Source organism: Gallinula chloropus (genome assembly GCF_964237585.1).
Source record: "Gallinula chloropus genome assembly, chromosome: 18".
In the NCBI taxonomy this organism is placed as follows: Eukaryota; Metazoa; Chordata; class Aves; order Gruiformes; family Rallidae; genus Gallinula; species Gallinula chloropus.
Window position 1 is genome coordinate 12,262,207 of NC_140103.1, and position 26,798 is coordinate 12,289,004.

Sequence of the window (26,798 nt, forward strand, 5' to 3'; positions counted from 1 at the left end):
TACAGGTAAGCTCTTTATTTCTGGGTTTATAATGCCTTGTCACAGGCAGGACACAGGACCCACAGCTGTGTGGGGGGTTCAGTCACTGATCTCCTTTTGTTTTTCTCTGGGGGTTTTGCTTAGGGCTGCAGAAATGTGAAGGAACTTCCACCCTCAGGGCAGGGAACACTTTCTGCCTCAGCAGGGCACAGCTTAGCATCCTGTGTCGTGGTGGCAGCTCTGCCAGAGGACACAGGGATGGACATCCCAGTCCTCCTGCTGCTGAGGCTCCTCAGTGCTTCTCCTGTGCTCTCTCCATCCTTGCAGCCTGTACCCAGCCCTTGATGATGGTCGCTTCCAGCCTCCTCACCTCTGTGACAGACGGGGGGTCAGCAGGGTTGCTGCCTCTAGACAGAACAGAGCAGTCACGTCAGGGAGCAGCAGCTGTTTGCCTCTTGCACAGGAACTGAAGGGCAAAAACGATCTGGTATTGATGGTCTTTGTATTTACACCCTGGAAAGGTGCAGTGTCACACTGCTGGGGGGGTGTGCAGGCAGGCTGCAGAGCCCTGGACTGCTCTGTGTGCCTGACCAGCACAGGCTCTGCCAGTCCCCCCTGCCAGAGATTGTTCTGGTGAGTCTGGCATTCTGTGCTGAGCTCTGCACAGCCTCTTTCCCTGCAGGCTGCAAGAGCTCTGCACTGGGGAAGGAGGTTGCTCTGGAGAGGAGAAGGCTGCAGGGAGACCTCTGAGCCCCTTCCAGCCCCTGAAGAGACCCACAGGAAAGCTGGGCAGGGCTGTTGGTGAGGGCAGGGAGCAATGGGACGAGGGGTGATGGGTTAAACTAGAGCAGGGCAGGTTCAGGTGAGACATTGGGAAGAAGTTCTTCCCTCTGAGGGTGGTGAGACACTGGCCCAGGTTGCCCAGAGAGGTGTTGGAGGCCCCATCCCTGGAGACATTCCAGGTGAGGGTGGATGAAGCTCTGAGCACCCTGCTCTAGTGAAAGGTGTCCCTGCTCACTGCAGGGTGGCACTGGATGGCCTCTGAAGGTCCCTTCCCACCCAACACATTTGATGATTCTCTTCCACAGTCAGGCTGCAACTGCTGTCCAGCCCTTCAGTACAGGGGCTCCTGGCTCTCTGGGCTGTGGGTACCACAGCTCAAGTGCCTGGGGCAGGAGGGTTCTGTCAGCACCTACCGGAGGTCGAGGTGATGGGCGCCTCCTTTGATCATCAACGCAATCAGCGAGGGGCTGAGGCTGCTGTTTATCTGGAAGGAGAAGGAGCAGAGACAAACTCACCAAGTTTCCAGGCACATCTGGACATTGGATGAGTTGGGCAGGACTGAGGGAAAGCACAGGAAGAGTTCCTGGGTATGGCTGAGACTGTGCACGGGTAACAGCCCCAGTGAGCCACATGGTCTGTCCCACACGAAGTGAAGGCTCCCCCAGGGTGAAACCTGGCAGCCTGTTGCTGCTGCACAGACAGTCTGAAGCCCCAGGCTCCTTTGGTGCCCAAAGCAGCCTGTTTCTCTTGCAGCTGGGATTGCCAGGTCTAAAGCACTGCCATCAGGAGCAAGGCTAACTCAAACCCCAGTGCTGGGTCAGTTTTGGGTTTAGATTTTAAACAGGACCTCAGAGCCCACTCTCAAGTTTTGCTGCGCCCAAGCCCAGCCATGCCTGGGTTCAGGCTGCTGCTTACAGAGACCACTCGGTCCCAGAGGGTCTGGAGCACCTCAGCTCAGGCACAGGATGGGCTCTGAGGGGGTAGAAGGGTCCTGCTGTGTCTGCATTAGTGACACCTCCATTGCTGATTCAGCATTCCTGGCTGATGGACACTATTCAGTGTCCTGAGGCTCCTGAATGGTTCAGCACAGAGCAGCCACTTGCAGATGATACTCATATGGGCTAAAGAGAAATCACCAGTGGTGCTTTGAAAGGGGAGGGGGGCAGTGTATCACCTGGGAAGGCTGCTCTCCCTGCCTGGGGTACAGGCCTGCACGTGCTTACCCCACCTCCAGCCCACGGGTCCAAGTCTCCATTTGAAAAAATGATGTTGCTTGTGCTTTTCAGGTCTGAAATTCAGAGAGGTGACATTAGAGAAGGCCAGTTTACCCAAACCTGTTGGGCTCCTGCAGCAAACATGACTAAGACCAGAAAACACAAGAGAACAAAGCAAATCCTTGGCAGTTTTCTGTTTCAGAGGGACCCTCTTGGGCTCAGGGCAGCGCAGGGCTGTGGCGGGCTGCCAGAACTTGCTGGTGCTCTGTGCCTGTCCACACTGACCTCAGAAGGGGGGTGTGTGGGTGGGGGGACAGGCAGCCAACTGCAGGGTGCTGCAAAGCACCACTCACCTCCTCCCCAGAAGTTTGTGTGGAGCCAGTGAGGCCGTGGCTGCACGTGCCACCGGTGCTGGCAGTACCGCTCGCGCGTGGGCTCCGGGAAGGCCATGCTGGGGAACATGTCAGTCACGTTGTTGCTGTTGAAGGTCAGGTTGATCTCGGTGCAAACCTGAGAGGGGTACCAGAGATGGCAAAGGCAGGGAAGGGATAACCAGAGAAGCAGCTGAGCCACCCCCACCCCTCCCTCCAGTGTCTCCAACACTTTACCTGGTAGTCCCAGGCCTCAGCGTCTGAGCCGGTGCCGCAGCCGGTGGGGTCAGCGCAGGACTGGTACAGCTGGTATATGTCATAACACTGGGCCGAGCCGGAGGAGTTGTAGAACACCCCTGCCATGGAGGAGCAGAGCACAAAGCCACCCTGTCAAGATGTCTCTGCTGTCCCAGCCACTGCTTCCTGCACACAGCTCACAGCCACGGCCGAGCAGAGGGGCAGCTCTCCCAGAATCACAGAGTCACAAGGCTGGAAAAGACCTTCAAGATCATCAAGTCCAACCATTCCCATCCTAAGCTAAACCAGATCCCTGAGCACCTCATCGACCCTTTTTTAAACACACCCAGGGAAGGGGACTCAGCCCCTCCCTGGGCAGCCTGTGCCACAGCCCCACAACTCTGCCAGGGAAGAACTTTTCCCTCACATCTGCTCTGATCCTGCCCTGGGGCAGCTTGAGCCCATTGCCCCTTGTCCCATCTCCTGTCCCCTGGCTGAAGAGACCATCGCCCACCTCTCTGCACCCTCCTGGCAGGGCAGGGGAGGTGGGGAGAAGGTCTCCCCTCAGCCTCCTCTTCTCCAGGCTCAACACCCCCAGCTCCCTCAGCTGCTCCTCAGAGGATTTGCCCTCCAGCCCCTTCCCCAGCCTGGTTGCCCTTCTCTGGACTCACTCCAGGACCTCAATGTCCTTCTTATGGTGAGGAGCCCAGAACTGGACCCAGCACTCGAGGTGCAGCCTCACCAGTGCCCAGTCCAGGGGCACAATCCCCTCCCCAGACCTACTGGCCACACTATTTTTGATACCAGACAGGATGTTATTGGCTTTCCTGGCCACCTGGGCACACTGCTGGCTCCTACTCAGCCTGCAGTCACCCAACACCCCCAGGTCCTTCTCTGCCTGACAGCTCTCCAGCCAGTCTCCCCCAGCCTGTAGCGCTGCAGGGGGTTGTTCTGTCCCATGTGCAGCACTCTGCACTTGGCCTTGTGAAACCTCATCCCACTGGTCTCAGCCCATCGGGCCAGCTAGGGGAGTGTGTCAGGCTGGGGCAGGGATGCCAGGGTCTGCCCCTATATTAGGTGCCTATTTCCATGGTCTCTTTGCTTCTCTGTATCCATGGGGATGAAGCAGTTCCCAGGTGCTCTCTGCTGTCTCTGCTTGTGCCACAAGCCAAGTGACTAATGCCCTACCCTCCGATTCCCAAGGCACCCGGCCGCAGACCGCAGGCTGGACATGAGCTGAATGCTGCCAACGGAGCAGGATGCTGGGAACCTCCCACACCCTCCCTGAAAGGGGCTCTTGTCTAACTAAATGCTTCAAATTCAGTCAGAGGACCAGTGGTGGCACATGGCAGGCAGGATTTTGTTTGACTTGTTCCAGAGGGCCAGGCCAGGCGTGTGCAGGCTTGCCCAGGTGAAAGAGCTCCTGGCCAGGCAGGACAGCCAAGCATAGCTGGGGAGCTGCTGAAGAATGAGCTGCTTTCTTATGCAGATGGGTAGTTACCAGATAGCAAGGAGGAGGAATGCTCTGTGCTGGTGGTTGTCCTCTGCTGCCAGTGTCACAGCCCCCAGGTGAAACCCACAAACACTGGGTGCTTTGTGTGATAACCAGTCCCAGCCACTCCACTCACAACAGCCCCAGGCGGCTCTGCAAGGCACAGGGCTCTTCTGTGCCTGCAAAGCACCAGGCACAGGACATGAGAACGGCTGCTCCAGGATGGCTCTGTGGCTGCAGCTGCTCTGCAGCATGAAACCCCCAGTTCAGCTCCAGAGACCACTCAGGAGATGCACCAGACTTGTGCAGTGAGGAGTCCTGTGGCTGCTCCAGGGCGTCTCCCAGAGCAATGCTGCTCAGCTCTGCAGCCAGCACAGCCAGGCTGGTGTCTGACACCTACCTGGAGAGGCTCGTGGAAGGGCTCAGCAGCCTCCGCTCACAGGGTGTGCTGTGTGATGTGACACTGGAAGCTGAAGGGATTTGCTTTCCAGCCCACAAGATCATCTTGGCATCGGCGAGTAATTACTGCAAGAGCCTGTTTGCTGACAGCTTGACAAGAGCAGGGAGCCCAGACAGCACCATCCAGCTGAAAGCAGCCAGCGCTGCCGGGCTGAGGAACGTGCTGGACTTCATCTACTCCAACAAACTGGAGCTTTCCTTACAAAACATCGAGGCCACCTTCAAGGCTGCAGAAGCCCTGCTGGTTCGGGAGGTGATCAAGCTGTGCTTTCACTTTCTGGAGGGCTGCTTGAGCCCTGAGACCTGTGTGGATGTGCTCACCATTGCTCAGAGACTTGGCCCAGCCAAGCTGAGAGAGAAAGCCATGCGCTACGTAGGGCAGCACTACAAACACATCTTGGCTGATCCTCAGTGCTTGAAAGACCTGGATCGAGGAACCCTCTGTGAACTCTTGGACAGGCCCCACCCTGAAGGCTGCAGCGAGCTGGAGCTGTTCAGAGCTGCTGTGAGCTGGCTGCAGCACGAGCCCAGGCGGCTAAAGGACGCGGCGGCTGTTTTAAGGCGCATCAGGTTCCCTCTCATCCCTCTGTGGGATCTGCAGAGGTCTGTTCAGGAAACACCTCTCATGAGGCTGGATTCAGGCTGCCACAGGTACCTACAGGAGGCTTTGCAGTACCACTCCCAGCTGTACGCCCAGCCGGTCCTGCAGAGCCACAACACGCGGCTCCGCGCCGCCGGCACCGCGCTGCTGGTCACCGGCGGCAGGACCACCCACAACCGCGTGGGCAGAGAGATGTGGGCTGCAGACCAGAGCTGCAGCACCTGGCAGCGAGTCGGGGACCTCTGTGTGCCTGTCTACAACCACTGTGTTGCCATCATCAACGACTTCCTCTTTGTCATCGGCGGGCAGCACAGGTTTGATCCCAAGGGGAACCAGCCCTCGAATGAGGTAAGACACAAGCAGCCTTCAGCCTCAGAAAAACTGCTGGGGGGGGAAAGGGAAGGGGGGAAGGAGTCAGTCACTCCTCTTGCCCACCACAGATCTTTCACCTCTATATAATTCTTAGTGGGCTGTGCAGTACTGAGGAATACAGCTTCCAGACTCTCTGGGAAGTAGTCAGGTCCTGCCCTGCTCTCACCTTGCTCCTGCTGTACATTTCCATCCTAACCCATACACAGCTTCCACAGCAGAGGTCCTGCCAGGTCCATGCCAGTCCATCAAGCAACTCCATCAGTGCCATGCCTGAGTGCATTGCTGCTGCCATGGGACTCGTGCTGGGGAGGCATGGTTAAAGCCCACCACTTCACCTGAGAACTGCTCCTTCCCTGGTTCTGCCCTTGCTTTAGGTCCCAGGACCTTCCCCTTCTGCCTGAGAAGTAAAAAAAGACTCATGCAGGTTTTCCTAGGTGGCTTCAGTGAGCTTGCCCCAAAAACCTGCATGTTTTTTTCTTTCCCAGGCTCCCAGGGAGGTTTCAGCATTGTACTTAGCTCAGTAGTGCCACCACAAGTAGCAGCTCCCTTCCACTGCCTTGCAGGTAAGAGGCACCTCAGCAGCAGTGAGGCAGAGGGTGCTGAAGCTGCCTGGCTGCATCGCTGGCTGCTGGGCTGCAGCCCAAACTCAGGGTATGTGGTTCTGCAGGTTCTTGCTCAGTGTCCTGGGCTTCCTAACCAGGACTGATGGAACGAGCTTGTGGAGGTATTTACTGCTGAACAAGATGTGGCTGGAAGCCTAGCATCAGCAGAGGTGCTGTGCCCACGTGGTGATGCCACCAGGTACAAGAGGAGGAGAAGCCACCCCAACTTCTCCTGGGCAAGAGCAGCAGGCAGAGTTCAGCTGCTTTCTTCTTCACTTTGTGTTGAGTCTGTTTTGCCCACGTCATTGCTGACAGGATGATCTCTCCCTGGCCTTATTTTGTCTCCTGAGCCTCTCAATATATATTTTCTCCCCTGTCCAACTAAGAAGGGGAGTAATAGACTGACTTTGGAGGGCGTCTGGCCTCCAGCCAGGGCTAAACCACCACAACTACACACTCAGCCAGTAGCAGAGCTGCAGAATGTGCTTGTTTAAATCCCAACAAAACTGTTACACACACACTAGCTGGTGCTTGAAACAAGGGTGTTTCATGAAGCCAACGTGTTGCTGGCAAGCTGTGAGCACAGCCTCCTCCCAGCCCTGCAGAAAAACCCTCCCTGAGCGTCCAGCTCCACCGCTGAGGAGCCGCAGCAGCGGCACAGGGAGCCGTGCCCGTCCAGGGCTGAGTGTAAAACCCCTTCCTCAGCCCAGGGAAAAAGCTCTATCAGCTCCTGGAGCCACCTGAGGTGCAAGGCCACCCCTGCTGACCACCGCCCCTTTCCCGTGAGGCAGGTGTTCCGCTTCGACCCGCGCGGCGCGGCGTGGCTGCAGGTCGCCAGCATGCTGGAGAGGCGGACGCGCTTCCAGGCGGCTGCGCTGGCCAACAGCATCCTCGCCGTGGGTGGCGGGACGCTGCTGGGGACCCTGACGCGCTCGGTGGAGCTGTACCGGCCGGCTGACAACACCTGGCAGTTGGCTGCTCCTCTCCCCAGGCCGCTGGCTGACCACGCAGGGACGACCCACCGGGGGATCCTCTACATCTCAGGTGACAGGGCCAGGGGGAAGCAGAGTGTTTTCTCGCGGTGCCACGGAGCTCTGCTGGTGTCTTCGCAGCGCAGCCTAAGCCTGCGCTCACACCGGTAACACCCACAGCCTCCTCTGTCAGCACAGTCCTGCTGCCCCCCCTGAATGGCAGCAGTGGTTTTCTTTTCAAGACTTGAAAGGTGACACCACCCACCTGCCAATCACAGAGTCACCAGGTTGGGAAAGACCTTTAAGCTCATCAAGTCCAACCATTCCCATCCTAAGCTAAACCAGATCCCTGAGCACCTCATCTGCCCTTTTTTAAACACCCCCAGGGAAGGTGACTCTGCCCCTCCCTGGGCAGCCTGTGCCACAGCCCCACAACTCTGCCAGGGAAGAACTTTTCCCTCCCATCTGCTCTGACCCTGCCCTGGGGCAGCTTGAGCCCATTGCCCCTTGTCCCATCTCCTGTCCCCTGGCTGAAGAGACCATCACCCACCTCTCTGCACCCTCCTGGCAGGGCAGGGGAGGTGGGGAGAAGGTCTCCCCTCAGCCTCCTCTTCTCCAGGCTCAACACCCCCAGCTCCCTCAGCTGCTCCTCAGAGGATTTGCCCTCCAGCCCCTTCCCCAGCCTGGTTGCCCTTCTCTGGACTCGCTCCAGGACCTCAATGTCCTTCTGATGGTGAGGAGTCCAGAACTGGACCCAGCACTCGAGGTGCAGCCTCACCAGTGCCCAGTCCAGGGGCACAATCTCTTCCCTAGACCTGCTGGCCACACTATATCTGACACAAGCCAGAATGCCAGTGGCCTTCCACAGCCCTGCTCACCTCTGAGCTCACAACTCTGGCTAAATCTGAAAACTTTGCTGTTGGAAAAGGCAAACCAGGAGCAGGCTGCCATGGGATGGGATTAAACCCTGATATTAACCTGAATGATAGATGTGGGATGAACCTTACTATGTTGCTTTCTTAAGCTGTACAGAAAGAAGTATAATGTTGGCTCCTGCCCCCTTACCCATGGAGCCTATTTTATGTTTCCCCTCTTTCAAATACCTAAAAAGATCAGGTTTTACATCTCCCACTGCACCAGCTCTGGTGGGACATTTAAAACCTCAGCTTCTTCATCAAAGAAACCCAAAATGACCTCTGCTGATACCTACAGAAGGTTTGCTGATCTCAGGGGAGGGGGATGACAAAGTCTCAAGACTTCTGCTTTCCTTCCAGGGGGCTTCTCTGGTGGTGAAACCTTGAGTGACATGTACAGCTACCTGCCCCGCCTGGGACGCTGGGTCAGCAACAGCTCCATGGCCTTCAGGCGCTGTGACCATGGGATGGCTGCAGCCAGGGACAGGATCTTCTGCATGGGAGGAAGGACACTGAAAGGAGTAAGTTCACTTGCTTTTCTAATCCCAAACCTGATCCAAAAGGGGGTCTCTGTTGCTAGGTCCCAGCTGCCCTACTCCAGCAGGTTGGCCATTAGCTTTAGTCTCTCAGCTGAGGTGAGGCCAATGAGCTTATGGGATGTGCCAGCCATGTGGTCACAGATCTGTCTGATAAAGTACCAAGGCTCTTGGAAGCCTATTTTTTTGAAAATAGAGAAATCATAGAGTGGAGGCAGTGCCAGCCAACAGGAAAGCTGAAGTTAAAGCTACTCACATACCTGCCCCAAACCAACTGACCACCTGGTTCCTGCTGAGAGGGGGCAAAATGTGGGCAGCCAGGAAGAGGGATGGACTGTGGTGAGGACACTAACCTAGATTTTAGGAAAGATGGGCTCAAGTCCAGGAAAGCAGAGAGAGTCTCTTCAAACCTGGATTTCTCATCTCTGAAAGAGGAGGGAAAGCACTGCCCAGGCTTCTGGGGAGGGCAGCCTGGGAAGAGACTTGGCAGGGGCTGAAAGGATCAGTTTGGGAGAATAATCCTACTCCCTGAAGCTGAGAGAGAGCTGAGTTGTCAAAGATCATTCAGCAATTCCCATTTGGAAATGTAATGAGTCAGGGCCTGGCTCTGATTTACCATGTGATGAGCCCAGTTTCTTTGGAAGGAATGACTGTCTTAGAGCCCTTAACTGCTGAAGAACATAAATGTATGGAGTGAGACTGCACATCAAGGCTGACATCAAATCCCTCCAGATGACACAGGTTTAATTCCTATCCACAACCCAATGCCATAGAGCCCTCTTTAGATTATTGCCTAGTCTGGAGACTAGGCAGGACTTGGGCAATGCCAGGTCCAGCAGGTCCTGTGGCACCTTGCTCACCTCACTCCTCTGATTTTCCAAGAACAGAGCAGCCCTGTTAAGGTGACACCACTCTGGGGTGTTACTGAGTTTCTCTGGAGGCTCTGATTGCTGGATGCTTATTGGATCCTTGAGTCCCCTGGTATTCAAACAGCTGTTGAGACACTGGGGGACACGAGAGCGACGCCCACGCGAGCTGTGTTACGCTGGGTGAGTGTTGGTGTGGTTCTCTGCAGGTGGAGGGATGGATCCATGTCAGTGAGACAGAGTGTTACTGTCCTGCAAGCAACCAGTGGACAACGTTGGCACTGTCCCCATTCAACTGCTGCCAGTTCAGCATCACAGCTCACGAGTCCACACTCTACCTGGCAGGAGGTGGGTCACTGCAGCACATGCAGAAAGAAGACAGTGTTTTCCTGTATGACACAGAGCAGGGTGTGTGGAAGAAAGCCAGTGCCCTGCCTAAAGCTCTGGTGGATCATGCCTCTTGCATGATTAAGCTGCCCCAAGTGAAGGCAGCTGGTGAGATGGAAGGAGGCACAGAGTGCTCCCCCATGGGCAGAAGGAAGAAACCTACCCTCAGCCTGTTCATCTCAAAGAAAGCAGAGTCCCACTCTGCCTCAGAAAAGCAGTAGGGTTTGAACACATCAAGCAGCTCTGGCATTACTAGTCTAACAACTCTTCTAGCTGCCTGCCAGGATGCTTGTCTTCTGCAGTGGTTTGGAATCGGTTCGTTCATGATTTGATGCTATCACTGGGACACACACAGTTTGCAAAAAACACCCCAAAGTTCCCAGTCCTACTAAAAGCTGCATTAAACCCCCTCAGACTCACCTACAGAATTTGTTGTCATTCAGAACCTTTTTCTCTCAATAATGATCTGTGTAGACTTATTTTTAATGAGCAACTTGAAGGATGTTATGAGGAAGTGTTCCAAAGAGCTGTGAATTCTCTCTCTAATATCCACTGCTGGCTAAGTACTCACAGAGGTAATTACACACAATGTAGCTAAGACTGTCTTGCCACTAGATTGGGCATTGGGCACTGTGATGACAACCTTGTCCTCAACAAGCAGACCAGAAATCTTCCTTCAGTGAACACACACTGAACCTGGGACTGCTTGAGCCAGAGTGTGGGGAAGCTTTTAGAAAAGCAGCAAGTACTGGTAGAAGTCCCCATCTCACAGGCAGTTGGCAGGCTATGGGGCTACAATGGCTTGGAAATCTGATGAGCAGAAGTTTGGGAAGGTGAGAGAATGAACCCACAGGCCAGCATGGGAAATCCCAGCAGAGAAAGCCAATATGGGGCAAAACATCCCAGTGGGAGACTGGAGTCAGAGCAGCTCCCACGATACGCAGCCCACACAACATCACAGCAGCTCTGCCTACAGGTGCTGCTAGAAAACAGGGCATTAAAGACCAAAATAGTACTATTAACTCACCAACAAGAGCAGCCAGGCCTTCAATTGGGTCTTTGTGGGCAAGGATGTGTTCACAGCCAACCTGGATGAGAAATGTTACAGGCAAATTGCAGACAGGAGAGTTAACAGCCTCTGTTCCAGGGAAGCTGGAAGCTTCATCACAATGATCATGCAGATGCTGAGCAGCTTTTGAAGGGCCTGATGCACCAAATATTGCATGTACCCCCCCTTCATTCTAGCAACAAGCTACAGAGAAACAGGGACATGGAACTGGGACAGACAGGTCCTCTGCCAAGCCAAGCAGCTGTGCAGAGGCCACAGTGACAGACAAGTTTCTTCCTCCTATAATCAGGATGTTTAGTGCCCTTCTCCAGGTGGGGCAAAAGAATGACTTCCATTTTACAAGTTGTTCAACACCTGGAAAAGGGATCTGGATGCCCAGTGGATCCAGGGATGGCATCTCTGGGTGATGATGCTCTGAACAGAGGATCCAGGGAACGACAGGCTTGGCAGCCAGATCTTGGTATACCAGGGAGGATCCTGGAGCAGTTCATCTCACACAGCATGTACAGGACAAACAGGGGATTTGTGTGGGTTCATTGAAAGGCTCTTTTCCCACACTTGTCCATCTTCAACTCTCTTGAAAGTCCCCAGCTCTTCCAGCTGCTAAAGCAGCAGCAATTTCCCTGCATTATACACCAAGGTATGGTACCTTCCTGGGCAACACTTAAAAAGGAGCCTGATTTTTATAACTCTATCCCTACACATCTATGAAAACATGTTGAGGTGGGCTAGCACAGATCCATGGGGTTTTTTTTAAAAGCTACAGGTTTAAAAGCTGAAGCCAACAAGTGTGCACATGCCTCTGTGTCTAAGACAACAGCAGAACAGAGTTGGAGTGGCTCCAGCAACCCTTCCCTGATGAGCTTCATGGCAACACATTGCAAACACAGCAGTCAGCATCACAGGGAAGTTTGAAATGTGTAGCTCTACTGGCCAAGTGGAAGGGCTGCAACACCCTCCCCCTGCTACCACTGATGATGGGGTGTTCCTGAGGTGATACCCAAAAGCAGGACTGTCACTCATGCTCTGGTACTCACCTTCACTGGATTGGCAGGGAGGGGACCCATGAAATCGGTTTTGTAGGGATAATCCATCATGGCCATCATGGTGAAGGCATTTCTAGCAAACCCAAACAGCTGGTAAACATCCTCCTTGCTGGAGATCTTCTTGCACGTGGTCATCTTGTTGCTGATCTCATCATAGGCTGCAGAGGGAAGGAAAAAAAGACACACATGTCACCTGAGGAAAAATCACACTGGGTGTCTGGTTTCACTTGTGAGTAAGGAGGTGCTGGAACACAGAGATGATGTTTCAAGCAGGAAGGACACATTAGGTGTAAGTTTACATACAGGTGGATGTCAGGCACAGCCCTCCTGTGCAGTGACACAGCCTGTGTGGCCCACAGCCCACACCCTACCACCCACTGAGCCACCAGTGCTTCCCCAGAGGAACCAGCACCCACCAGGTCAGAAGCCATCCTGGCTGGCACAGTGGCTTGGTAGGAGCCTGTCCTTGGTGGTACCCTGCTTGGCTGCCTCCCCCTTGCCCTGCAGACCCCTCCCCAGGGGGCAGTGTCCCCTGGCATGCCCCTGGGGTGCCAGGGCTGGCAGGACTGGTGGGGAGGGGAAGCACTGCTGTGGGAGCTGGGTGCCTTTGCCAAAGGAGAGCAGCCTGCAGAGTTGCAAAGAGACCTGGATGTGCTTCAGACTCTGCTGGAGTCAGGAAATGTGTCTTGGAAGGCAGTGCCTGCAGCTGCACCCCTGCAGTGCTGCCTGTCTGCTGGGCAGAGCTGCTCCCTTTGTTCCTCCATCCCCCATGGTCTGGAGGCATAGCTCCTGTCACTGCTGTACCCTGCACCTTTACTGGGGAACCACAGCCTGGGACCTGCCTCTGGACACTCACTTCAGAGCCTGAACTTAAATCTGAGCACCTTCTCCACCCTGCTGTGGGAAGCATGGCCCCAGGGAGCCCCTGAAGGCCTTGGCTCTTCAACTCAACCATTATTTTCCTGCTGTGACCTAAAGCTAAATGGGGTGTTGGACCCACAGCTTCTCTGGGCAGTTCCAGGACCAGACCCTGCAGTGAGGCAGCAGCAGCCATGAGAGGTACCCAGTCCCTGGTGTGCAGCATCACACCCCAAGCCAATCCTTGGGACAGAGCAGGACCCCACCACAGTGGTGCCAACACTATGCAGGGCTCCCAGGAGATGCTGCATCACCCCCCCAGTATCTAGCCTGGTGTACCTGAGAGATCTTCTGCAGTCCAGGACTTCAGCTGACTCTCCAGGAGATGAAACAGGCTGTGATGGCTGCTTCAAGACCTGGCTTACTTTCCAAACACTTCTCAAATGTGCCCAGTGAGCTGAGCTATGCACTCATGGTCCCCCACCTTGAACAGGTTCTCAACAGTATGGGTGCTGAGGACCATGAGCTGGTGAAAGATGAAGCTTCACCAGCATCACATGTGGATGTTTTGCAACTGCAGCTGTTTGTTGTGCTTTGGGGCAGAACTGAGTGTTTCAGGAGCACCCTGCAAGCCCCACAGGGACACTTTCATTGTCATGCTGGTCACTGATTGTCATGCTTCCATCACAAATCAGTGGTGTGAGCAGGAAGAGGCAGCAGGGTGGCATGTGCACTGAGAGATCAATCAGCTGAAGACCACAGTGAAGGAAAACTGAAGCAGTGTTCTCCAGGGGAGTGGGCTGTGTGCTGGCTGACCTGGGGGAGCAGAGTCTGCACCTCTCCTTACCTCCCTGGAGACCCAGGTCATTAATCTGCTGGAAGGCTCTGCGGACAGCGGGGACACAGCCTGGGCTGGACCTGTGGAAGTCCTTAAGGGACAGAAAAGAGGCAGAATTAGGGTTGTTTAGAGAAGATCCATGTGGAAGCTGTCATGCTTGGAAGTTCAGGAAGTACCAGGAGATCCCTGGTCTTGTTCAACATCTTTATCACTGACCTGGATGAAGGGATTGGATGCTCCCTCAGTCAGTTTGCAGAGGACACTAAGCTGGGAGGAAGTGTTGATCTGCCTGAGGGTAGGGAGGCTCTTCAGAGGGGTCTGAACAGGCTGGATCGATGGGCTGAGACCAACAGGATGAGGTTTCACAAGGCCAAGTGCAGAGTGCTGCACATGGGACAGAACAACCCCCTGCAGCGCTACAGGCTGGGGGAGACTGGCTGGAGAGCTGTCAGGCAGAGAAGGACCTGGGGGTGTTGGGTGACTGCAGGATGAATATGAGCCAGCAGTGTGCCCAGGTGGCCAGGAAAGCCAATGGCATCCTGGCTGGTATCAAAACCAGTGTGGCCAGTGGGTCTGGGGAGGGGATTGTGCCCCTGGACTGGGCACTGTGGAGGCTGCACCCTGAGTGCTGGGTCCAGTTCTGGGCTCCTCACCATAAGAAGGACATGGAGGTCCTGGAGTGAGTCCAGAGAAGGGCAACCAGGCTGGGGAAGGGGCTGGAGGGCAAATCCTCTGAGGAGCAGCTGAAGGAGCTGGGGGTGTTCAGCCTGGAGAAGAGGAGGCTGAGGGGAGACCTTCTCCCCACCTCCCCTGCCCTGCCAGGAGGGTGCAGAGAGGTGGGCGATGGTCTCTTCAGCCAGGGGACAGGAGATGGGACAAGGGGCAATGGGCTCAAGCTGCCCCAGGGCAGGGTCAGAGCAGATGGGAGGGAAAAGTTCTTCCCTGGCAGAGTTGTGGGGCTGTGGCACAGGCTGCCCAGGGAGGGGCTGAGTCCCCTTCCCTGGGTGTGTTTAAAAAAGGGTAGATGAGGTGCTCAGGGATCTGGTTTAGCTTAGGATGGGAATGGTTGGACTTGATGAGCTTAAAGGTCTTTTCCAACCTTGTGATTCTTGTGATAACAGAGGTTACAGCCCACTGGTCAGAACCTCTTGTGCACCTCCAGAAGCAGTGACACCAGTGCCTTGTCTCTGGACAACCCAACAGTCTGCAGAGCTCAGTCCAAGCAGCAAGCCTTTCACCAGGTCTTGCTGGGATGAGCTGCTGGATTTCACTTTGTGGAGCTGAACACAAACCCAGGAGAGACACAGGCCTTGGCTGGGGCATGAGAAGAAGTGTCAGGCTGCTGGGCCCAAATGTTTGTTGTTGTTTTGTGGGGTGGTTTTGTCCTTCCAGCTGCACTTGGCTGTGAGAAGGAGCCATGGTGAAGGCAGCTATGCATGAGGGGCAGAACACTGGTTTGGGAATCAAGACCTGCTTTTCTTCATAAGCCTGCCAGAGGGTACAAGAAGGATACAGGCTGGTTCTTGGGAAAACCACTACTGACCCTGACATAGTGCTTTAAAGTATGTTTGAAGAGCTGAGGTTGATGATGCTGAGGAAACAAGTTGTTTCTGTCACTGAAGGCTCTACCAACCCAAACTTTCCCTTCTCTCAGCTTCTAAGACAGTTTGATGTCTGCTGACAACCAGTGCTTTGTAGTAACAAGAATGATTAGGGCTCTTTGAGGTGGCTCTGCCCTGCTAGAGCAATGGTTAGCTCACCACAAATCACCAGCTAAGCATCCTCCTTACACATACCCAGCCTCAACTAAAGCCAGATCTGAGCCCTTTTGTTCCTCACTCTGCCTCTGCCTGGTCATTAAGGTTGGGGAAATCACTGTGGAGTTTTCCAAACCTCCTCCTGGAGCTTCTTATTGCTCTTCATCTCCTACTGGCTCTAACTGGAGTGTGAGGACAGCCTGGCCTGGCACAGATAAGCAAGTCTGCTCTCAGCCAAGCTCCCACTAGACCAAGCTGGGCTGTTGTGGAGGAGAGCCTGGCATGCTCAGGGGCCACCATCCATCCCAGCTGTGTCCTGCAGACCCTTCCACAGCCAGGAAGGAGCTGTCTCACATTGCAGCCATTCCAGGGAAAGCTGTTCCCCCCCTCCAGGCTTTCAGCTTTTGCTCTTTTGCCCCCCTCACTGTGGGGTGTTGGGGGTGGTCTAAACTGACCTAAGCTGCTTGCCCCAGCAGCTGCTGGCCCCAGGTCAGCTTTAGACCTTCTGGGGAGCCTGCACTATGTGTGGCATTCACACAGGGCTCTGCCTGGCTGCAGGCAAGGCAGTTGGCCTATGTAACCTCATCTTCTGCAAAAGCAGCTTTCTGCCCTTTGCTCCCATTCTCCATGAGCTGATGAAACTTGGGGATTGAGCTGGAAACGCTCAGGAGAAGTCACAACCAAGCTGTCTGGAGACAAAGCAGCTGCCTCTCAGGAACAGAGAGCTCCTGCACTGGTCTATGAAAGGTCTGTGCCTTCAGTAGCATTAACAGATCTCAGGGTGTTAATCTCACCAAGAGCAACTGAATTCAGGTTTCAGATTGCTCTAATGCAAAGACACTGAAGGGGGAAGGAAGGACTGTGAAGTGCAGGGGTTGGGCTCAGCACTGCAGAGAGAGAGGATGTTTTACAATTAATTGGGAAGGGTTTTTTTCATATGAAAAGGTCAAAAGCCTTATTTCTGGGGTGTGTAATGACTCCTGGCATAGTCCCAGTGGAAGCAAGACAGAGTGATCAGAGCTTCTGAAAAGGAATGAGCTTCAACAGGGAAGATTTCCCACTGCCCCACTTGCTAGCTGGTTCTGTGGCATTGCAACTTTTGGTTTAAAATGTGTGGTTTTAAGATGGCTTTTATTGTATTATGCCCTTTGTGCTTCAAATGCTACTGTGTTTATTTTCATGGGATAGCAGCAAGGCTATCTGTGCTGTGAGTCTCTCACTCAAATAAAGTTCTCAGACATGTGAAGAAGAGCAAAAAGGCCACAGCTCCCACACAAAAGCAGTTCATGCAAATCCACCTGTGTTGCCCAGATCTAGAAATTCATGTCAAAAAAGAGGCAGAAGATACCATCACAAGATTGCAGTAGTACCAGGAAGCAGATTTCTCTCCTTATAAACTAAATACAAGTCAGTCCTAAGCAATATCTCCTTCCTATGGGTCCTGGGTCCTTAAAAGGTGAACATTCACATTTTAAGGGAACCCAGATACCCTGTGTATTTTTAATTAGCAAAATGAAGATTTCCAAGCTCTTCATTGAAATGCAAGCATCTTGGGATTAAGAAGCTGCTGTGGGTCACTGATACCAAAGCAAATGACAGTATTTTGGGAGTAGATTTGAAGAAGAAATCATCCAAAGGGGGTTTAGCCAGGCACAATGGGAAGCTTTCAGGTAGTAATCTGGTGGAGTCACTACAAATAGGAAAGTGAGTCCTTAGTGGTGCTAAGGATGCTGCAGCCAAGGTGTGCTGCTGAGGCAGTGCTCAGCCATCACATCCCAGCTACTGCTTTTCCTTGCAGGTTCATTACATTCCCTGGCCATCACTGGTGCTGTGAAGACAGATGTCTGTTTGTTTAAACACAGGAAAAAGGGACAGAATCCAACCTTCCTAAAGGAAGAAAATAATGATGCTGAAAAGAGGTGCTACTTACTGCTGTTACATCTCTGAAGAACTGGGTAGGGTCTCCAAGCCCAGCCACAGACAGCAGGGGAGCACTGGCAGCTAATGCTCCAGCCACAATGTTTGGGTATTTCATTCTCATGTAGGCACTCAGCATTCCTCCATAGCTGCCACAGGAGAGACAGAAGAGTAGGTAACTTAGAACATAATAGCTTCAAAGTTCAGGCCAGCAGGCCACAGGGTCACCTAACCCAAGGCAATAAGGATGGGTATGGATACCCAGGAGGTGCCACCCTCAGGTAAAAAGCTCCAGTGGGGGTCAATGAGCAGAACAGGGTGTGTTCTTGCTGGCCCTTTCCCAAATGCTCACACCAACTCTGGTGGGACACAGCAGCCCAGTTTGCTTCTGTAGATCCTGCTTCAAGATTTCATTGCACCATCCTGAGAGCATCCTGACAGGTTGAGTGCAGAGCCAGGAGGGGCTCAAGGGAAGCTCTCACTGTTCCATGGAGGAAGGAGATACACCTTGCACATGGATTAGAAGGACTGGCAAGGCTCTTAGCAAAGGGTGTCCCTGAACACAACAGAACACCCAGCCCTCTCTAGTGCTGGGAAACTGAGAGCACTCTCCCTGGGCACCCCAAATACCAGCTGCACAGACAGATGATCAACTCACATATAGGGAGCAGGAGACACTTACAAATACCACAATACAACTCAAAGCCACCTCAGCAGCTTCAGTGCCAGGGCCATGACATGCAGAGATACTCAGGGCTGTGAGATAAACCCAAGGTGACAAGAATGATTCACCTGCCACAGTCTGGGGAGTTACTCTGAGGTTAATCCTGGGGGTGGCAAGTGACATCCCCAAAGTGCAAGTACAACCCAGTCCAGCCCGAGCTGACAGGAATTCAACTCCACCTCAAGTGGTTGGGGTGAACCCCATTCCCACAGCACCCACATGTAAAGCAGCACTTATTCCTCTGGGCTTGGAAACAAGCATGAGCTGGAGTCCCTCACAAATAGAATCACAAGGTTGGAAGAGACCTTTGAAGATCATCAAGTCCAACCATTCCCATGCTGAGCTAAACCAGATCCCTGAGCACCTCATCTACCCTTTTTTAAACACACCCAGGGAAGGGGACTCAGCCCCTCCCTGGGCAGCCTGTGCCACAGCCCCACAACTCTGCCAGGGAAGAACTTTTCCCTCACATCTGCTCTGACCCTGCCCTGGGGCAGCTTGAGCCCATTGCCCCTTGTCCCATCTCCTGTCCCCTGGCTGAAGAGACCATCGCCCACCTCTCTGCACCCTCCTGGCAGGGCAGGGGAGGTGGGGAGAAGGTCTCCCCTCAGCCTCCTCTTCTCCAGGCTGAACACCCCCAGCTCCCTCAGCTGCTCCTCAGAGGATTTGCCCTCCAGCCCCTTCCCCAGCCTGGTTGCCCTTCTCTGGACTCGCTCCAGGACCTCAATGTCCTTCTTATGGTGAGGAGCCCAGAACTGGACCCAGCACTCGAGGTGCAGCCTCACCAGTGCCCAGTCCAGGGGCACAATCACCTCCCCAGACCTACTGGCCATACTATATTTGATACCAGCCAGGATGCCTTTGGCCTTCCTGGCCACCTGGGCACACTGCTGGCTCATATTCATCCTGCAGTCACCCAACACCCCCAGGTCCTTCTCTGCCTGACAGCTCTCCAGCCAGTCTCCCCCAGCCTGCAGCGCTGCAGGGGGTTGTTCTGTCCCATGTGCAGCACTCTGCACTTGGCCTTGTGAAAAACTTCATCCCATTGGTCTCAGCCCATCGGTCCAGCCTGTTCAGACCCCTCTGAAGAGCCTCCCTACCCTCAGGCAGATCAACACTTCCTCCCAGCTCAGTGTCATCTGCAGACTCACTGAGGGAGCATCCAATCCCTTCACCCAGGTCATTGATAAAGATGTTGAACAGAACTGGACCCAGGACTGAGCCCTGGGGGTGCCACTCGTGACCGGCCTCAGCTGGATTTGGCTCCATTCACCAGCTTAAAGTCTGCTGCAGTTATAAAGCATCAGAATAAGGTTGGGGTTTCTTTTTTCCCCCCTTTTTTCCCCCTCTTTTCCTTTCCCCATGGGAGATGCTGTCCTGCTCCAACACTTCTGGGTTTCTGTGTTCCTCTCATGGGTTCAGTGCTGTCCAGGGCTGTGGCAAACTGAGCTCTGACTTCCACACATGGAGCTGTAGTCCAGCCTGCAGCCCAGCTAGAGGTCTTGTTGAACCTCTGCTGCCCAGAGAGGGTTGGGTGCCCCATCCCTGGGGGTGTTCAAGGCCAGGTTGGATGGGGCCCTGGGCAACCTTGTGTAGCTCCAGGCCTGGAGGTTGGTGTCCCTGCCTGTGGCAGGGGGTTGGAGCTCTGTGATCCTTGGGGTCCCTTCCAACCCAGCCCAGCCTGGGATTCTGTGATTCTATGACAGCTTCTGGCCCTTCTGATGGTAGCTACATCCTGACAGTCAGAGTACAAACACCTCTGGGCTCAACAGTGCAGTGCAGCTCCAGCACAGTCAGCTGGAAGCTTAATGTGAACAGTCAGCTCAAATGAGTTTTTGCTCACTGCAACTGAACTAGAAGCCCAGCACTTGGTGGGACCCTTCTAAAGGGATGCATCCCTCCAAAGAAATGTGGGGAGCCAGTCAAGAGGCAAGGACATCACAGAGCTGCAACAGAGGAACTGCTTTGGGGAAGGAGTCTGCAGGGAAGTGAGGAGCAACCACAAAGCAGGTTACAGAGTGTAAAGGAGCCAATCAGGATGATGGTTGGATGTTGTGAAAGAGTCTGTGGTTAATAAAAAGCTGGGTGGCCTCTGGAAAAGAATATTTGACCAGCTATTAGCTTTCTGTATTTCCAGTGCAAAATGTCCTTACCCTGCAGGAGGAATTTCTCATCTCTGCAGCCCTGTGGGACTCTCACATTGAAGATGCCTAGAAATGTCCAGCCAGTGGAGCTCCTGCAAAGCTTTCACACACTGGGAGAGCTGACTGGGACTTGGCAATGAGCTCTTTGGAGCTCAGGCACATGTCTATCTGCTCTGTACTGGACAGCTTACAAGCCCTGCCTTTAGAAGCTGCTTGGGAGCCAAACAGATCTGGGAGAACAAGACTGTGGCTGGCAAAAGGAAGCAGAGGAGGGAAGGAAGAACCTGTACCTGCCTCCAAAAGCAATGACAGGGCAGCCTGCAGCACCATACTGCTGCTTCAGCTGGGTGATCAGCACTGCATAGTCAGCAAGGGCTTGCTCCACAGTCAGCAGAGCAGTTTTCTTCAGCTGTGTTGACTCCAGTCCAAATGGCAGAGACTTCCCATAGTACCTCTGAAAGGAAGGAGACACGATGAGGAAGTGCTGACTCCAAGCTCTGGGTCTTCTCTGTTTTCACTGCAGAACTGGGATGAGTGTGCACATACAGGAAGAGAGAAGAGAGCACAGGGTGTCCTTGGAGTTGTTCATAGCTGAGGAAGCACCTTGTCTCCTCTATCTGACAGAGACCTCCAGGATGCAGCAATGTAGAGAGGAACTTGTCCATGACAAGCTACTCCAGTGGGTGCAGAGTGGGCCCTCAGCATGCCTCTCTCTCCTGAAATCCCCAGCTAGGAAAGGGAACAGGGTGCTCTTTTCATGCACAACCTGTGGAATATTAAATGTTAATGGAGTGCTGTGGGAAAGGGACTTCCCAGGCTGCAGAGATTAAATATTACCCAGGCAGAGGAACTCCAGTCCTGTGTGGAGATGAAGCCCCATGGAAAGCACTGACCAAAGTGCTGGTTGAAAGAAAAGACACCATGGCACAGGACTCCCTACCCTAGACTGCTGGCAGGCAGATTAAAGAAAGCATCCAGAGGCTGTGGTTCAGCAAAGCAGAGCTGCTATCCTGATGAGCAAGCTTCCAGCAGGTAGACCTCAGCTTCATAGTAAGAAGTGGTGTTATTTTTCCAGGCCTCCAGCAAGCTGAATTTGGTACCAGTGAGCAGAACAGGACTCTGGAGCATGACTAAAATACTCACGTGCTCAGCAAAAACCACAAGTGCCTGATGCTCCTCTGCCAGCTCAAATATGAAGCCAGAGTTCTGAGCAAAGGTCCAGATGTCACCTTCATTTCCAGTGTAGAAAAAGATGGGTCCAAATCCTTTCTTCCAGAACTTTTCTGAGTGAGACAGTTGCCAGAAACAAATGAAAATCAAATCAATAGAAACAAAGCAACTCCCTGCCCCCACCCAATAATAATAATAACAATAACAACAACAACAACAATAATAATAATAATAATAATAAATAATAGCATGAAACAATTCTGCTTTTGGTGAGTTTGGACTCTGAACAGGCCTGAGTTGGGTAATGAAGGTGTTGGAAAGGCCAGGCTACAGAAATCTCTCACGTCAGCAAGGGTAAATAAGAGTTTCCATGAGACCAACAGATGGTCTGGAACTTCTACCTCGGCCTAAAAATCCCTACAACCTCAGTTCTGCAAGGCATTTGGTAACAGCCAACCCTAAAAGTGTGATTTTCTGGCTGTATACCCTTTTCAACCCAACTCAGCCCATCCCAAAACACTTGCACAGATTGCTTTTCCCACTGAATGGACTTTAGGGATTCACCTGCATCTTTCTGCCACTCCTGCTGGGGTGCATAACACAGAGGAGAGATGGAAATCACATTATCATCATAGACTGGGACACTTCTAGGGATGAGGCATCCACAACTTCTCCTGGATTTTACCATCCTCCCTTATATCTAGCCTGAATCTCCCCACTTTTAGTTTAAAGCCCTGTCCTGTCCCACCCTGCTCTTGGCACCAGCCCCTCTCCAGCTCTCCTGGAGCCCCTTGAAGGACTGGAAGGGGCTCTGAGGTCTCCCTGCAGCCTTCTCTTCTCCAGGCTGAGACAGCCCAGCTCTCCCAGCCTCCAGAGCAGAGGGGCTCCAGCCCCGTGGATGATCCGAGGGCTGCTGATCAGCAGATGGGGGCTGGCAGGACAGGCTGACCCATGGAGTCAATGCTGCCTTATCAAACAGTTGCTTTAATGCCTGCTGGCTTATTATCAGATATTTTATTTCAACTTCACTCTTAAATTGCACAGGAATTAAGAGGAGCAATAAATGGGTCTCTAATGACAGCCCTCAGACTGTGGGTTGAGTCCAGCACCTCACCCTGTCACCCACAGGGACCCTCCAGCACCAGCTGTCCTGCAGTGTCACAAAAAGTCATTTCCAGGAAGGGAAAGGCCTGAATGGAATTCTTGGCAGACTCAACACTGACTTGCCCCAGAGGCTGATCCTCCTCCTGTGCTGCATTTGCTGTAGCTGTCAGGTAGGAGCAGACGTACTGGCTTTACCCTGGCTTTACTCTGGCTTTACTCTGGCTCCAGATTTGCTTTATGGTTCCTGCAATAAACATTCACAGGCCCCCAAAAGCAAACCAGGCAGGCTGCTTAAGAAGTGATCTATTTTTAGATTGAAATCCTGGGGAGCTGCCTGCTAACCTGGAGACAGGCAGATGCCTGGTGGTGCAAGAGGAGACTCCTTCAAGCTCTTGCTGATAAGCTGGAAAGTCTCCTCTTGCACAAGGAGCAGTGAGGGGAAGGAACTACTCACAGGGATTTCAGATAAAACCTAATGCTTGGAAAAGAAAGCAAACAGAAGTCATGCAATGCTTTAAACCAGGTGATGCCCAAGTTCTGTTTAAAAAGGGCCACTTAATTAGTGAAATTCCAGCCTTTGGTGTGCTGGATTGGATGGTCTTCCTTGTTTATCCTGGGGCTGAACTGATCCCTGAATTCCCACTTGGGGAAATGTGTATGACTGGGTGCAAATGCTGAACAGGCTGCAGAACAACAGGGGGTGTGAAGAATGTGAGATGCTGCAGATGAAGCTCCAGATGCAGGCTGGGCAGCTCCCCCTTTGAGCAAATCTCCCTGCAAATCTCTTCCTGATTCTTCCAAGCAGGCAGGATTGAAAAACAGGGGATGCTGGTTATTCAAGTTGCTGTCTTTTTAGTCACACACTGTTTAAAAAGCCTCCTCTGTGTGTGTGTGGCACAGAAGATAACTCATCATTTGGCTAGAAAAGAAAAACTCTGCAGTCTCCTTGCTGGAAGCCTCTGTTTTCCCAGCATGGCTTAAGCTACCTGAAGTTGTAGGGGTTTAACTAACTTTCACTTGCAAGAATGATGGGGATGGAGTGGAAGAGCTGTGCCACTGTTTGCTCTTGCTGCTGTGCCAGAGCAGAGCTGTGCTTTTAAGAGGTGTTGTGCACAGGTTATGCTAGGCACCAGTATAAACTGGGAGAGAAGTGGTTGGAGAGCTGCCCTGCAGAAAAGGAGCTGGGAGTGCTGGTCAGAGCCAGCAGTGTGACCTGGTAGCCCAGAGGACAAACTGTATCCTGGGGAGCATCTACCACAGTGGGACCAGCTGGTGAGGAGCAGGGATTGTCCCACTGTGTACAGCAGTGGAGAGGCCTTACCTGGAGCACTGTGTGCAGTTCTGGGGCCCACAGTTTAAGAAGGACGTGAAGGTCCTTGGATTTGTTGAGAGGAGGACAGTGGGGATGGAAGGCCTGGGCTGTGAGGAGCTGTGATGCCTGAGGGCTTTGGGCTCATCTAGTTTAGAGAAAAGGAGGTTGAGGAGCAACCTCATGGCTCTCTTCAGCTTCCTGAGAGGGGCATGTGGAAAAGGAGGTGCTGATCTCTTCTCCTTGGGATCCAGGGGTAGGATGTGTGGGAGCAGCTCACAGCTGTGCCAGGGGAGGCTGAGACAGGACACGAGGCAGCATTTCTTTGCAAGGGCAGTCAGACACTGGGACAGGCCTCCTTGAGAGGTGGTGGATGCCCCACAGTTGCAGGTCCCTGCTACTCTGTGGCCAGCTGAAGCCATACGCATGCACAAAGCCAGCTCTGCTCCAAGCCAACTGCAGCTCCCAGCCTGCTCCGGAGGGGCCGGTTCCCCACCCACAGCCAGCACAGGGCTCAGCACAGCTCTCTGAGCACCGGGGAGGCTCTGCCCGGCCGCAGGAGCACTCAGAACGCAGCCCTGAGCCACGGCAGGGCCCTGCCACAGCCCTGCCAGGGCCGGGGCAGCGCGGCCGCAGCACCCCCGGGCACCCACCTGAGACCAGGTACCGCTGCGGGAAGGTCTCGTTGCCGCTGGGCTCGAAGCTGAAGTGGTCCCGCACCTGCGGGAAGAGCCGTTCCACCAGGCCGGGCCCCGCTGCCCGGGTACCTGCAGGAGGGACCGTCAGCGCCGGGGGAAACCGGCAACCGGCGCCGCCGCCCGGCCCACACCCGGGCTGGAGCCCCGGGGCACCCGCCCAGCGCTCCCCAGGCCGGCTGCGAGCTCCCGCCCGAGGAGCCCGGCTCAAGGCCCCATTCGGAGCCCGGCTGGGGGGTCCCGGCGGTGCCGCCCGGGGAGGGGGGAGGGGGGAGGCAGACGGGACACTCACTGGCAGCGTCTCCGGCCGGGGGCAGCGCCGGGAAGAGCAGCAGCAGCAGCAGCGGCGGCGGCGTCCCCATGGCAACCACCCGGCTCGCGCCGCGCTCCGCGCGCACACGTCTCGCGTGGAATCCGGGCACCCGGTCCCGTGACATCACGTGGCGCCCTCCCCCCACGTGACCGGGCGGGCGCTGAGAGGGGCGGGCGGCGCCTCAAGGGTCCCCCTAGCGGGGGCCGGGGCGCGGGGACGGAGCGGCAGCGGCACCAGCGGCAGCGGCACCAGCAGCACCAGCACCAGAACAGCACCAGCACCAGCAGCACCAGCAGCACCAGCACCAGCACCAGCACCAGCAGCAGCACCAGCAGCACCAGCACCAGCACCAGCAGCAGCAGCACCAGCACCAGCACCAGCAGCAGCAGCACCAGCAGCACCAGCAGCGGCAGCACCAGCAGCAGCACCAGCAGCGGCACCAGCACCACCGGCAGCAGCACCAGCAGCACCAGCACCAGAGCAGCAGCAGCACCACCACCACCAGCAGCAGCACCAGAGCAGCAGCAGCACCAGCACCAGCACCAGTACCAGCACCACCAGTACCAGCACCAGCAGCACCAGCACCAGCGCGGTCGGGGTGCCGCGGCGGGGCCGGGCGGTGTCTCCCGGGGCTGCCGCCGCAGCGCTGCCCCGGGCCCGGGAGCTCAGCCGGTGGCCACGGCGCCGTCCCCGCAGAGCCGGGCAGCAGCCGGCCCCTGCCCCTCAGACCTCCCGGCGCTCGGTCGGTGCCGGCCTTAGCAAGGACAAGCAGCTCCTGCCCGCGATGCGGGTGTGTGGGGAGGAACAGCTGGGCAGCCCCGCAGCTCCGACCGGGGCCCGGAGGAGCCGCGGGATGTGGGAGCGCAGCGCAGGGGGACTCTGTGTGAGGATGGGGCCTGTTGGGCTGTGGGGACAGGACAAGGGACAGTGGCTGCAAGTCGGAGCACAGGGTCCCCACCAACATGGGGCAGAACTTTTCCCCAGTGAGGGTGAGGGAGCCCTGGGACAGGCTGCCCAGGGGGTGTGGAGTCTCCATCTCTGGAGAGATTCCAGCCCCGTCTGGACGCCGCCCTGTGCAATATGAGCTGGGGACCTGCTTTGGCAGGGGGGTTGGACCCCAGGAGCTCTCCAGGTCCCTTCCAACCCCTGGGAACACTGGTTCCCAGGCCAGCGAGGAGTGGTGGTGAGGGAGCAGCAGAGGAGAGGAGGGCTGGGGGATGCCCCTCACTGGCAGGAGGTGTGTGGCAAGGGTGGTGAGTGGCCCCCTGGGCGCCCCTGTAGCTGGGGGGACTGGGGGAGAGAGGGGCTGCCCTGAGAGCAGGTCAGGAGTGCTGTGGAATCGTTTCAGGGGTGATGCCTCTAGGTTTCTGGCTCCAGGGGGAGGCCTCTGCAGATAGCCCAGGTTATCCCCAGGCATGTGGCCCTGGAGGGAAAACGGGAATGGAGAAAATCACGTTGCAAACTGGGCAGGGCTGGAGCTGCCAGTATGGCTCTGAGTGAACTCAGCAATACCTACGATGTGGCTCCATTTTCTTATGCCAAGTGCTGTATAAATCTGCACAGAAAGGCCTGGGTTTACTCCAGAGAGACTGTAATGCTGGCAGCTTGTTCCAGGTGATGCAGGGAAGTTAAAAGATGTTTGGAATGTTGTCCAGGTTGATAAAGGAGGGAACTTGGCTTCCCAGAGCCCAACGGGGCTGTTACAGGAGGAACAGGTAAAGGATGGCAGGAGGTGGGAAGCAGCAGAAACATGATTTTCACCTCTGCTCTTCCCACCCACAACCACACAGTGGCAGCCACACCACGGGGCATCTTTGCCTGCCAGAGTCAGGCATGAGGCTGGTGCCATCAGTCACCTCTGCTGGGGTGAGGGGGCAGAGCAGCCCATGGCTCTGGGTGCCGCAGCCTCAGGAGATGCCACGCTCAGCGCTCTGGGCAGCTCCAGATGTGCCAGTGGCACCTGGGGACAGGCTGTGGCCAGGACTTGCAGCTCCACACTGCAGGCAGGAGTGGGCAGGAGCCAGAGGGACCACCCAGCTGCTGTGCAGCCTGGGGAAGGCGTGGGGGAGC

The 26,798-nt window shown here is 54.9% G+C and overlaps 2 protein-coding genes across 2 annotated transcripts; one reads left to right on the forward strand and one right to left on the reverse strand.

Annotated features, from left to right (window-relative positions):
• Positions 1-24,827, reverse strand: DPP7 (dipeptidyl peptidase 7). The gene is made up of 13 exons (XM_084272525.1): positions 24,708-24,827; positions 24,374-24,487; positions 21,281-21,420; positions 20,428-20,591; positions 17,283-17,418; positions 13,605-13,686; positions 11,891-12,057; positions 10,812-10,872; positions 2,585-2,703; positions 2,330-2,486; positions 1,986-2,050; positions 1,176-1,246; positions 1-386 (listed from the first exon to the last, which is right to left on the reverse strand). Exons 1-13 carry the CDS (start codon positions 24,775-24,777, stop codon positions 272-274), a joined length of 1,461 nt encoding a protein of 486 aa, XP_084128651.1. The 5' UTR covers positions 24,778-24,827; the 3' UTR covers positions 1-271.
• LOC311198605 (kelch-like protein 9) lies at positions 4,426-10,005 on the forward strand (the record flags this gene model as incomplete). The annotated part of the gene is made up of 4 exons (XM_084272584.1): positions 4,426-5,484; positions 6,902-7,154; positions 8,356-8,516; positions 9,607-10,005. The coding sequence occupies 4 exons, from the start codon at positions 4,426-4,428 to the stop codon at positions 10,003-10,005; spliced, it is 1,872 nt and encodes a 623-aa protein (XP_084128710.1).
• Positions 24,828-26,798: the final 1,971 nt, after the last annotated feature.

Excerpts from the sequence above, each read along its gene's own strand:
- DPP7 (XM_084272525.1), bottom strand. The coding sequence starts at position 24,777 with ATGGGGACGCCGCCGCCGCTGCTGCTGCTGCTGCTCTTCCCGGCGCTG. Across the intron at positions 13,687-17,282 it reads TCTTCAGAGATGTAACAGCA|GACTTCCACAGGTCCAGCCC; the intron begins GTAAGTAGCACC and ends CTGTCCCTTAAG. Across the intron at positions 2,487-2,584 it reads CTGAGGCCTGGGACTACCAG|GTTTGCACCGAGATCAACCT; the intron begins GTAAAGTGTTGG and ends TACCCCTCTCAG.